General features: G+C 35.1%; 1 protein-coding gene across 1 annotated transcript; it reads left to right on the forward strand.

Moving 5' to 3' along the window:
- The first annotated feature begins 2,483 nt into the window (after window positions 1–2,483).
- On the forward strand, window positions 2,484–6,256 carry LOC130657887 (uncharacterized). The gene is made up of 2 exons (XM_057460877.1): window positions 2,484–2,848; window positions 2,938–6,256. The coding sequence occupies exons 1-2, from the start codon at window positions 2,484–2,486 to the stop codon at window positions 6,254–6,256; spliced, it is 3,684 nt and encodes a 1,227-aa protein (XP_057316860.1).
- Window positions 6,257–13,113: the final 6,857 nt, after the last annotated feature.

Below are 13,113 nucleotides of genomic sequence, written 5' to 3' on the forward strand. Positions count from 1 at the left end.
TGCTTAACTGTCCTTTACGCTGCCAATCAATTAAATTAAATAATTAGCTAATTAAAGCTCCAGCTTACAGTTGATATTGTAATCTCCCTTTCTGTATGATATTACAGTTGCTTTAGGTTATAGTATGGTGGGTTAGAAGCAACTAACAGTTGAGAGTTAGTATTCCATAGAAAGGAACTGGTCGAATATGTATTATCACCATTTAAAGTCAGAATGTTTAAAACGCATCACATTTTTAAATTGCAAATTGCATTGTTTTGAATCTGTGTGGTAGTTATATGCGTTGCATTTGATATTATTGACACACAATAGTGCACATTCTTCGATAGATGTTCCCTCGTGTTTTGCGAAATACTCTTTGTCCGTGTGTTTGTCGTCCAAACGTTCAAAGTCGCTATCTCTTTGAAACACAGCGCTTGCCATTGGAAAGTCAATTATCATGACAGTCGTAATTATACATACATAGAGTAATAAACTTCTTAAGCCTGCCTTCTTCAAATCCATGTTTGAAACGTGTACTTTAAAGATACGCAACAAATGAAGCATTGTATAAAATTCTGTACATAATCATACGTGAATGGTTAATATCAATTATTTAGTGTATTTAATATGACAGTTTCACATGAATATAATTTTAACTGGTCTAATAATTAATTAATCACAAGTTAAAAATACATTAAAAAAAGAGCCATGTTGCATCAAAAATGTATATCTTGAATGAGTCCAGAGACTTACGTAGGTATGTATCTTGTGCTGTTTTACGCGAAACAAACCTAAATCATTCTTGCCACACAGCGATATATACTTTATAATTACGTCTTGTTTTGTGTGACCATAACTGTAATATAACCGGGAAAACAAATACACCTTTCCCGAATTTCATAAATTATAATAATTATGACGTCATCCAAAATTTTATAATGGTTCTGTGCTCTTTAAATAAGGATGTTCAGATAGAATATTAAGTTATCATGACAAAAATGAAGTTTTTAGAGCAATATAATATTCTGGTTGGATTTTATTTAGATTTAAAAAAAATAATTAATTTGAAAACGATGCTATTCTTGGAAAGCTCGTCTATATGAAGGCTGTGACAACTTTCCGCTCGGAATTGACGCACCTAACGAACAGAAATATTAACGAAATTAGGTAATTTGTTCTACCTTTTGCTAAGTAACTTAGGGATAAGAATCATTTTTAGTATCGACCTCTTTAATTGAGTTTGGCATAATTAAGAAATTCGTTAAAGGTCTATTACATTTAAGACAAAGCTGCATAACATTAGTAAGTACTAGTGGTTAACCCATCGCTACTTGTGGCTGCCATTTTTTCTTACAACAGACGTATGTTCAGCATGGTAATGTACGCGGAGAAAACTCACTTTCCAACTAAATTTTGCCTTGCGGTTTTCACCGCTGGAAAGTATGAAACCTGTAGTTTTCAAAATATTATCATATTTGATCTTACTGGTGTCAAAAAAGACTTGCTAAATCAACATCCTAAAAACTTTATACAATCACATAACCACTGAATCCAGCGAGCACTTTAACCATTATTTGAGCACACCCCATGTAAGACGGAAGAAATATATTTCCAGGTTTGACAATTCTTTACTTGCCATGGATATAAATGAACAAGAAAGAAAGCGTGCTATGTTATTACATTTCGGAGACTTCGACATACAAGATATATTTGACTCGTTTTCGGTACTACATATCAAGCATTAAAAGATGCCTTTAGTAACTATTTTGAACCAAAAACAAACGAAATCTTCGAAATTTGGTGGTGTAGTTTGCAATGATCATAATTACTGTAAAGCTGCACTAGTTGATAATTCTACACCTGATGAGAATTCATTTGAAAGGCATGATATGAATCATAGTGAAAGTGTTGTGACTTATTCTGCAGAGCATATTATAACAGGTCATCAAAATTCAAATGCTTAAAATTCTTCTCCCACCAGTATGGCTTCTGAATTTACTGATAATGCCTTTAACCTGATATTTAAATTTCACAAAAAAATGAATAACCTTCAATTGAATCAGTGTAAAATTTGTTATGAGGTTTGGTGCGGAATTACAGGAAATATTTGTGGCCGTTGCAAAAGAGATAAAATAGAACCCCGGAAATTCAGCAGTGAAAATAACATGGTGCCTTCGTGCGTACCACAAGAATTGTATGGTTTAACACAAATTGAGGAAATGTTGATTGCGCGGGCCTTTTCAGTGATGAATGTGTACTGTAAACCTAGAGGTGGACAGCGAGCATACAAAGGACATGTTATTACTTTTCCTTCAAATGTTCAGACAGTTGCAACCAGGTGTCCGTCGCCTAAAAGTTCTTCATGCATTGCATTGGTTAGTTGAAAACAATCCTCTTTATCATGATGTAATAATAGATAATTCTAGAATAATTGAATTGCCAGAAGATGGTGATATATCAAACTTAATGATGTGGTTATACATGATGATGATGATGATGAAATGCAATATCCTGTCGACAGAGGTCCTGTTGTAGAAAATGAAAGCATTGCAAAAAATGAAAGCATTGCAGAAATGAGATCGTTCCTCCCAGTGCCCCTTAATTCAAAAAAACAGAAAGACTTGCTTCTTCAACACTTCACAGAGGCACTCGAAATTGATTTGGTGGATGAAAACCCATTCAATGAGTTTCGCACAGAATTTATCGCATCTATGGCTTTTCCAACTCTGTTTCCAGATGGGAAGGGTGATCCCACCAACTTTTCTATTTTACGTGAAATTTCATCTAGTGACACGGAGCCTTTTGCATTGAAGTTGAAACATTTGCTCAAATTTGCTGAGAAAATTGACCAGAAATGGTTTTATCGGTTTGCTGCTCACCCGCGTTTTGCTTACTGGGCTTACAATATTTTATACCGGAAGCGGATTTTAGCTAAGGGGAATCTTATGTCAAAAGAAATCCTGGGGAAGCTGAGTTCACTTTTGAAGAGTTCAATGAGATGCTATCTTCATCAGATAATGGGTTGTTGTCAAAAATATTCTATTACACAAAGGAAATCACTGGTTCTAATTCATATTGGAATCGCGTGAGACAAGAGCTCAATGCGACCATCAAACAAGTTGGTGTTCCAACAATTTTCTTCACTCTTTCTATGGCTGAATATCATTGGCCAGATCTACTCAAATTGTCAAGTGTTGCAGAGGATGCCCCTACTAGTGAAATTAGGGATGCGATCACAAACAACCCACATCTTGTAGATTGGTTTTTTACTGAGAGAACTGAAGCGTTTGTGAAGTCTTGGTTATATGATTATTTAGGAGCATCATGGCATTGGTTCCGCTACGAATTCACTGTATTACGTGGCTCTGTGCACTGTCATGGACTCGCTAAACTGAAAAATGACCCAGGATTAGTTGAACTTACAGACATCGCACTGAAAGGATTTTTAGCAACTGAATGTAGTGTCAAAGTTGACAAACGTAGCATGTCAGAGGATGAATTGGCTCTTCTTGAGTATGATATTGAAGTTGGTAAATATGCTGAACAAATAGTTTGCAATTACATTGATACACTACTTACTACTATTAACCCTGAAGGTGATTGTGTGTGGAGCAAACCAGTTAAGCATCCATGTAAAAGACTGTTCAGTGAATTACAAAATCCTGAACTTTTACATACTGATTATGTAGATCTGCTCAATTCTGTCCAAAAACATGTGTGTAGTACCTTGTATTGTTTGAAAGATAATGGAAGTGGACTGGTGTGCAGATTCAAGTACCCATTCGAAATGCGTTCAAACACTTCTTTGAAATTTAAGAAAGTCAACACCAGAGATGGATCTCTAAAATTGAGAGCAGAAATAGAAACTGCCAGAAATGATCCCAGGTTGAACAGGCACCAACGTGTACAGCTTCAGGGTTGGAGAGCTAATTGTGATGTAAGTGTTGTGATTGATTATCATTCTTGTTTAGAATACCTCACCAAATATGCCTCAAAACCTGAAAAGCTTTTTGTAGTTGCAAAAGATGCATTCACTCATGTTGCTAATAGTGTATCAAATAGTGAGTTTGATCCTGTGAAAGTTGTCAAAAAACTTATGATGCGAGCCGTTGGCTTGCGTGACATGAGTATCCAAGAAGTGTGCCACCAAATATTGAAGCTCAAGTTGCATAGTTCATCATTTGAAGTAATTACAATTTCTCTTGATGGATCGAGGAAGGTTGAATCAGTAGATGGAGAGCTGATAACTCGGTGGTCCTTATCAGATATATATGCTAACCGGCATGATTTTACCTCTGATGTAAGAGTGATCAACTCTAATTTTATCAATTTCCATTCTCATTATTTTTTGAAAGATGGTCAAATAAAAAAACGGCGGAAAATGGTCATTGTGAGAACTATTCCAACTTACTCTTCATACCGAAAGGGTGTTAACTATGGTAGTTATTGTAAGTTTAATCTGATCAAGTATAAACCATGGTCTCGTACCATAGCTTCACTGTGGAATAACAATGAAGAGTGTGATGAAACATTCATAGGAACATGGGGTGCCTTTTTACAGTCAGAAATAGCTACAGACTTGGTTCCCCATTTTGCTTTTGAATTAGAAAATTTACAGAGCTCAACAATATATGAAAAAGAAAGTGACGCTTCTGATGATGAAAATAATACAAATTTGTCCAATCAGGATGAGAAGGAGGAATGGATGTTTCTCTCTGAGCTTCTCATCAACAATCCCAATGACTCGGATGAAAATGACAGACTGGAAGATGTGCAATACTGGAATCAACAGAGAAGTCAATTTACTGAACAGGAAATCAGCAATATGCCAGCCTGGATCAGTGCCCAGAGAAGCATTCATCTCAACGATGATGTTTTATCAGTTCCTTCTGATGAATCGGAAAATATTGAGAAGTTGAATTTACAGCAGCGTAAAGCATTTGACTTGGTTATTCATCATTCTGAATCTGATACTTGTGAGCAGCTTTTACTTTTGGTCATTGGTAAAGCAGGTAGTGGTAAGAGTTTCTTGATTGACAGATTGCGCTATGCTCTAAATGCGAGCTGTTACATTTCAGCATTGTTCGGTATTGCTGCTTACAATGTAAGCGGTAAAACACTACACTATTTACTTAAGTTGCCTGGGAGAGGGAAGCGTAACCATGATCTTCAAGGTGCCAGCTTATCACAGATACAAAATACATTTTGTAATAAAAAGTATCTGATCATAGATGAGTATTCTGTTATCAGTCAACGAGATTTATCTTGGGTCAATAGAAGGTGTAAGCAAGCCACAGGTATAACTGAGAAAGCATTTGGTGGCATAAACATTATTTTAGTTGGTGACTTGGGTCAGCTACCTCCTGTCAATGGTAAGGTTCTTTACCATCATAAACCTTCTACAGAACATGACTCAGAAGGACTTTTTTTATACAACATGTTTCAAACAGTGATAGAGCTAACTATCAATCAACGAGTTTCTGGAAACAATCAGGACTGTGTTGAATTCAAAAATTTGCTCTCCAATATCAGAGATGGTAAACCAACACTTCACGATTGGAACACTTTACTAACTCGCACTCCTAGAATTTGTAATAATATTGATTCTTTCTCTGAAGCCTTGAGATTATCTTATGGTAACAGAGAAGTTGCAGAGAATAATTTTACGTCATTAAAATCTCTTCAAAAACCAATTGCCAAAATAAAAGCAATCCATAGCAAAGCTTCTGCTGCTAAATTTTCTGCTGATGATATGGGTGGTCTGTCACCATGTACTTATTTAGCTGTAGGTGCCAGAGTGATGCTCACAAAGAATCTTTGGACAGAAGTGGGTTTGTGCAATGGTTCTTTAGGAACCATTCATAACATCGTGTATGAATCTGCTTACGAACTCTTTCCAGTAGCAATTCTTGTTCAATTTGACACTTATTCTGGTCCATGTTTTAATAACGACAATGTTGTGCCAATTGCACCCTGCTCAAGCACTTCTGAATCATATGGGTCAAACTTTGAAAGGACAAAATTTCCTTTAAAATTAGCTTGGGCCATTACAATTCACAAATCACAAGGTCTTACTCTACCAAAGGTGTGGATTGACCTTGGCAGCAGTGAAAAATCACCAGGATTGACTTATGTTGCATTGTCGAGAGTCCGAAAATTGCAAGATCTTATAGTTGAACCAATGAGTTATGAACGTCTTACATCCATAAGCAAAAGTGCAAATTTTCAATACCGTATTTCAGAAGAGCATAGACTGCATGATATAGCTATATAATTCATTTTTAGTGTCTGATGTCAAAAAGATGAGAAAAGTAGTTAAAAAAGGTAAGTTGTTTTTTTCTTCAATTAACTTCATCTTCACTAGACTACGTATGAAAAGTAATAAGGTTTGCTTTTTTTATTATTAGCACACTAAAACGAGTGGATGATACTCCCAATGGTTCACCACCTATAAATGTACCTGACACAGGTAACTTTTCATTTATTCATATCTATCAAACAGTTAGAAAACCTTTGCATTGTACAAATATTTTGATGAGTTGTGAATTTTTTCATTCTAACACAACCAAAACAAGTAGACAAAACTTTCAATGATTTATCTATTCAACAGCTAGCATATAAATACTACCTTTCCCTCTTCATGAAATTTGTTACTTGCCTTTAGAACAAAGTACACCCAAGAAACGAGCATCGATATCTTCAATTTCAGATAGTCCATTAACTCCAAGCAAAAGACTTTTCACCAATGTATCTTCCCCTTATTCACCCTCAGCACCATCAACTGCTATTGGTAAGTGAATAAGACTGATACATATTTTGCTTAGCATAATGATTTACTTTATTGTAGAGAAATTTTAGCGGATATGTTTCCAACTGCTAAAAATTGATTCTATGATGCGTGATTTTTTTTATAAGCAACTTAGGATTTTGATAAGAATTCAAGTTGCTTACTTTTTGACCAATTTTTGTATCTCAAGTTGCTTAATGGTTGCTTATTTTTCTTGATAAACTTTTCGGTGTTATAATAAAGAAAAGAAAAATTGCAATCAGGCTTAATTTACTGGTAGTTTTTTAAAGGGAAATACAAGGAAAAGGCACAATTTCGGCCCACGAAAACGAAAATAGTGCGTTTCTCTTGGGCTTTGAATTATTCATGTGCATTAGTAATTTAGACAGTTGCTTATGTTTGGAATTGTCAAGAACTGAAGTTGCTTAATACTTTTTGAAATCAAGTTCAGTTGCCCATAAACGAGTTGCTTATACAAAACAAAATTGTATCTGAAAAAATCTTGAAACAATACTGCAATAATCTCAAGGTACATATTGAGAAAAATTTTACACGCAGATGAAGTTGACGATTCTCTGTATTCTGTGAATAAAAAATCCCTGATTCTGTACAAGCAAACTAATCCTGTATAACGCTCCTCTTTTTTAGACATAACTGACTTTGTCGCATCGTTTTCACCCATCAAACAAAACCAACAGAAAACCCGTGATTACTTTTTCATTTTCATCAAAAGTGGTCCTACGGACTTCAAGAAAATTTTGGTTAGCAACCACAAAAATATCAAAATCATTAGACAGAAAATATTGGATGCTTTTCATGACAAAACTCCAATATTACTTGCGAAACTTGTACCTAGCAAAGATCTTTTCTTCTTCAATGCATACTCGGTCATCTCGCCAGCATCAGATGCCATTGGCTTTGATTTGAACGATGCTGATGCAGTGCGTTTAGCTGATATAGATGATGATGGTTTAGTGACATCAGTGGTTGGTCAAATAAAATTCACTTCAGAAGAAACATGTCAAGTGTACACGAAGCAGGGTAAAAATCACCAGGATAGAATGAGAGAGGGCATCTTTAGTGATGGTACGAGAACATTGAAGATCACTATTTGGGCTGATTTATTGGAAATTGTTAAGGAATTCCAATTGATTCAAATAGCAAATGCGTCAACCAAGACCTTCAATGAAGAGCTGGTTCTTACAACCAATTATTCGACAATCATTTGCTTTTTAACAGAAGCGTTGGATGTACAATTTGATGAGTCTGTAGCGCAAAAAGATTCTACAGCAACACCGCCTAAGGAAATGATCGTATGTTGTCCCGTTATTGAGAGTATTGTCGTGAAAACCTTCTTACAATGCAAAATATGTAATGGAAAAGTAGATATTCGTCCAGGAACTGGTTTGGCAATCTGCACCAATGTTCACTGTGGTCGAGATTTCTCAGTCACTCATTTAAAGCAGCAACCGAACTGCTGCCAAATATGTGTTGTTTTGGATATGCGTAACGAATATGTTGCTTTAACCGTAACTGCTTACAGAGAAGTCCTTGAAGAATATTTCGGCGAAGAAATTGCGGATGAGGTGAAACTGCGATCCGATTTGTTGAATATCACAGATGTTGATTTTGTTATCACCAAAGGTCAAAAAGTTAGCAAAATGACCATGCATAAAAAATGAACTATTCGAAGATGATTCCACTATGGCTTTTTTTTTGTACTACTTGTGTTATTATTACCGTAGGACTGTGAAAACTGCTTATTTCATGCTATATATGTACCAATTTGTCAGTTGTAGAAATTGAGCTGATTTGAGAGATCATGATCCAACACTTCGTTTCTCGTTAATTTTCTATTACAGCTTTTATATGAAAACTCTTTTTAGATCATGTTGATAGCTAACACATAAAGATCAAACACTTTTTTGCTCTCTATTTTTTGTTATTATTTTGATAGGTATGTGACTTTTCTTTATTTTCACATTGTAAATATTTACTTTAAAAACAAAAAGTACGTTTGGTTTTGTTATACCATGCTTCGTCAATTTCCAATGCTGAAAAGTAACTACGCAATGTGGCCTCTTCCCGCGCATTATATTCTGTTTTTTCATGGCCAAAAATTTTCCAATGAAAAGTCAACCTGCCCTAGCCGTACTGAACGATGGAAAAATGAATTTCGCGGTATTGCAAATTGGTCACCTATCGTAGCGTACCACTTTTCCAACTGCTGCGCATATGCAAGCTTTGCAGAAAATAGGATAAGTTCTTGCATAGAAAGTATGGAACCAGCAGCATATTCAACTGATTCAGGTATACAAATAGGTTGAAAGGCAGTCAATAATAAATATCTGTAATATATATACATATAAATTGGCCTTCAACAAAAGTGATGATATATATGACCATTCGCAAGAAAACTTATTTATTTGAACTGAAAAATTGATGCACGCAGCGGTCGCACCAGTGTGGACACTGCCCTAGTTATAAAAATGTACATAGAAAAAAATATAATACCATATTATTATTAACTCCACTTCTTCTCAATGTACTGCCGCATTGGCACTTGTCGCAATTCAGATAGCAATTTGAGAAATTGAAATATTTTCATAATCACATCACCAGTTTAATAAGCTTATTTTTTCAATAGACGCAGGAGAAGTTCATGACGTCATATATACTTCAGGTGTGACGCCTCGACGTCTAGCTCTTTATGTTTCATCACTTCCCACAGATTGTATTAAAACAAATTATTTTTTTCTTTGATTAACAAAAGTCTTGCTTAAGCGTACACTGTTTGTAAACAAGATTAAATTCCAAAACCCTATTAGGAGTTTTTTCAAGATATTATAAGTCATTCGAATCGTTTTTATAAGACCGCTGAACTTGAAGATGGCAGAAATGAGTGTCCGTGTAAACACAGTCTTGAATTGCGCTAAGTTCGTTTTAATAATTTTTTGGTGAAAAGCGTTATATTGTCGTTTTGTGGGTATAAAAAAACATTTTTCAAGTATTCTCAACAAACCAAAGTGTAAAGAGGTTTTATGCGGCGCTATATAAAATAAACCAGTGTATGGGCTTTTTAGCTGATGCACATGGTCGATACAAAAAATGTAAGAAATTTGAAAGTAACAAACCACATAATTAGAGGAATTATTATTAACTATAATATAATATATCTTTTCTTAAATTGAAATAATAACTAATATAAATTCATATACAAATTGCAATAAAAAATTTAAATAATAATTTCTATAGCTGTGCTCGCCTAAAGGCAAAATTATAAATTAACTTCATAACAGATCTAAAAATAAATTTATTTTGATTTGGGACATTTTTATCAATAAAAGTACTATCTTACGTTACGAAGTGGACACCATTTTCACAAACATATCAATTTCATTCTTGACATTTTTTTTCTTCTTAACAACAAAATTGTCACTTTTATAAAACAGCCTCATTTTTGTTCTATTTTGGAACATGTTTTCAAGGTTTTTAAAAATTTGTGTACTTTCACGAAAAGCAGGTGTTTTTCCTGCAGATCTATATTTTGTTTATAAATAATCGCGCCAATATGAATATTATTAGCGATTTTAAGAACAAAAAGAAACAATCTAATAGCAATAACTTACTTCGTTATCTTTGATCTTCTGTCTAATTATTTCGCGATTTTGTTTATTTTTCCATAGCCCAGCAGCATCAGGCAGCTCTTCCAAATTTATCTGTAATTGTGACGTCAATATTATTACGATGTAACAGCACATCAACACACGGGGTGTTACCCTAAAATGCAGCGCTATACAACGGTGTACGGTTAAAAATATCCTGTTCCTAGCATTCCATGCTTTCCCATACTTTATTGGTGTGGCTAAAGGAAGACGTTTAACTTTTTATTTTGATTGCATGCAACAATAACAGCTATAAAATATAAGTTCTACAGTTTACATAAAAGGAACGCATCTATATTTTCGTAGGATTTAAATTTGGGCAAAAACAACGTCCGAATACATTTTTTGCAAGCAAGAAATAACTTTTTATACGGTGGATTAATTTTGTCAATTCCTGATTTGCAGTATTCTTGGATTCCATAAATTCATAGAATTGTTTTAGGACATAGAATCTTCCTAATCCTTATACCAATGTCTTTATTCTACCAGACTTACTTTCGCATACTAGAGCAACTAATGTTTGATTTTCGTTGTTTGTGTTTCAAGGATTTTTTACCTTACGCTATTTCATATATATACTTACGCATTTTAATATTAAAAACATGTAACACTCTTTAGGATTACTGTAAATATCAATACGGAACTGTTAAAGACGGAGAGGATGATATCCGGGAATATGAAGAGAGAGACACAAAAACTTCTAAACACCAACTTAAGAAGAGATCAAACAACGATATGGTGACCACAAAGCAGTAACCCGTGCGCCAGGACTTGTGAACCTGGCGGTAGCTTTCTACATGTGTTACGGGATGCCAAAACTCAACCTTACACGGGTAGTTGTCGCTTTGGACCAGCCATTTGCTTTGGAGCAGTCGTTCATGTCGGTCCAGTCGCTCGCGTCAGACCAGCCGTAGGTCAGGACCAGCCTGAAGTCAGTGCGGTATTCTTCGTGGGCGTAATGTCACGGAAGCAAGAATTATATAAAAAAACAACCCTTATATAACAACTACATAACATCAGGTATAGCAGGAGCGTTAAACTTTATAGACTAAGTGAACCAACTTACCAACTTTTCCAGCACACTAAAATTTTCAACATTCAACCAACAAACAAAAATATTTCTATTTCGAAAATTGTTACTTTATCGGAGAGAAAAGAAATTAAAAAAAGTGGTCGACGATAGAATACAAAAATTGAATAAGACGTTTTTTCCAAATAATAAATCCACATCGGGCAAAAGGTTTTTATTTTGCTTTTAACATTGGTAATTGTAAAGTAAAAAGAAACGCACATGAAAAATGATAGCGAATAAAAACAAACCTTGCTCTCTGATGGGACTGAAACTAAATACCTTATTAGTAGCATATTCGTACAAATTTTCGTGCATTTGCGCCAAAAGTTTTGTTATTGTCAAAATATAGTATAGAAATCGCGCGGAATAAGAAAGGAGCTGCTAAATTGCGGATATATTGTTGTTGTTGTTATCACCAATTATCTTACTGATCGTTGGCATTTAGCAATTACTAAAATTCAAAGTTGTGTCTGCAACGTTTGCAGACACAACTGGGGAGGAAGGGTTTACCTAAAAAAGGGGAGCAGTTAAGCAAGAACAACTATCTTCAACCTCTTCCATGGTCAAGATCGGAAGACCACGTTCCAACTCATATCAATCTAGATTAGAGTCACGTTCATCTTCAATAATTTCCACCTTCACTTGTGGCAGAGAAGAAACGAAATTCGTCCTCTGGCAGCAGATCACATTCTCCTCCTGCAAAGCGTTCTCGAATTACTACGGAGGATGGACAGTTTTAGCAAAAGCTACCCGAAGAAATGACGAAATATGAAACAGTTCCACATTTTCATACAGGCCAAACATATGAAGGAAAACATTGTGAAAGAGCATCCTGTACCACTTAATCTAAATACTGTTAAATCGCTTGACACTTGGTGGCCAAAAAGGGGGGAAAAGAAGAAAGCAAGAAATGAGGTTGCTCAATCCAAAATACGTGATGTAATGGGACCATTCAAAAGAGTTTGGTCTATTCTGGAGAAGGCAAGACAGGGCGAAGCCAAAAAGAATGTGTCATTAGATGATTTATTAGCTTATATTGAAAAAACAAAAATGTTGCTTGGCTAAGCCAGTAACAAGGTTGTTTATTTCCGATACCTGAACATTTTAAATGTTACGTTGAAATCAAATCCCGATGCAGACGCAAAAATGTTAAAAACAAATTTAGACCACTTGCAGAAACATGACAAGGAATTTTTTGGATTAGGAGCATGTTTTTGATCCCACCAAGGACAATAAACAGGTTTTGGACATGTTGCAAGAAGTGGGTATGAAGAATAAAACGCCAATACGTAAGCTATTTCGACTTGATCTTCCGGCAGCAGTGGATCAGAAAAAACAGCGATGGATGAGTGCGAGAAGCCGTCAAAACAGTATCCGATATTTTTACCCACAACAAAGAGCAAAATACCCAAGGAATATCATCCCGTAATTCTATATTCTTGATAAGAAATGGAAACCAAAGTAAAAGCTACAACAGAGAAAAATTAGTTAAATAGAAATACAAGAGATGGTGGGAAAGGGAGCCACTCTTGCAGTAGATCACTTGCCACGCATAGGAACCATCACTTATGGCTCTATACGCAGTCCTATACGGCTTTGCCCAAGAA

This window comes from Hydractinia symbiolongicarpus, chromosome 9, assembly GCF_029227915.1.
Source record: "Hydractinia symbiolongicarpus strain clone_291-10 chromosome 9, HSymV2.1, whole genome shotgun sequence".
NCBI classification, from domain to species: Eukaryota; Metazoa; Cnidaria; class Hydrozoa; order Anthoathecata; family Hydractiniidae; genus Hydractinia; species Hydractinia symbiolongicarpus.

What these genes read in the sequence shown, in the direction of transcription:
- LOC130657887 (XM_057460877.1), top strand. Translation starts at nt 2,484, where the DNA reads ATGCAATATCCTGTCGACAGAGGTCCTGTTGTAGAAAATGAAAGCATT. An exon ending in GACCAGAAATGGTTTTATCG is followed by an intron (nt 2,849 to 2,937) that starts GTTTGCTGCTCA and finishes TTATGTCAAAAG; the next exon opens with AAATCCTGGGGAAGCTGAGT.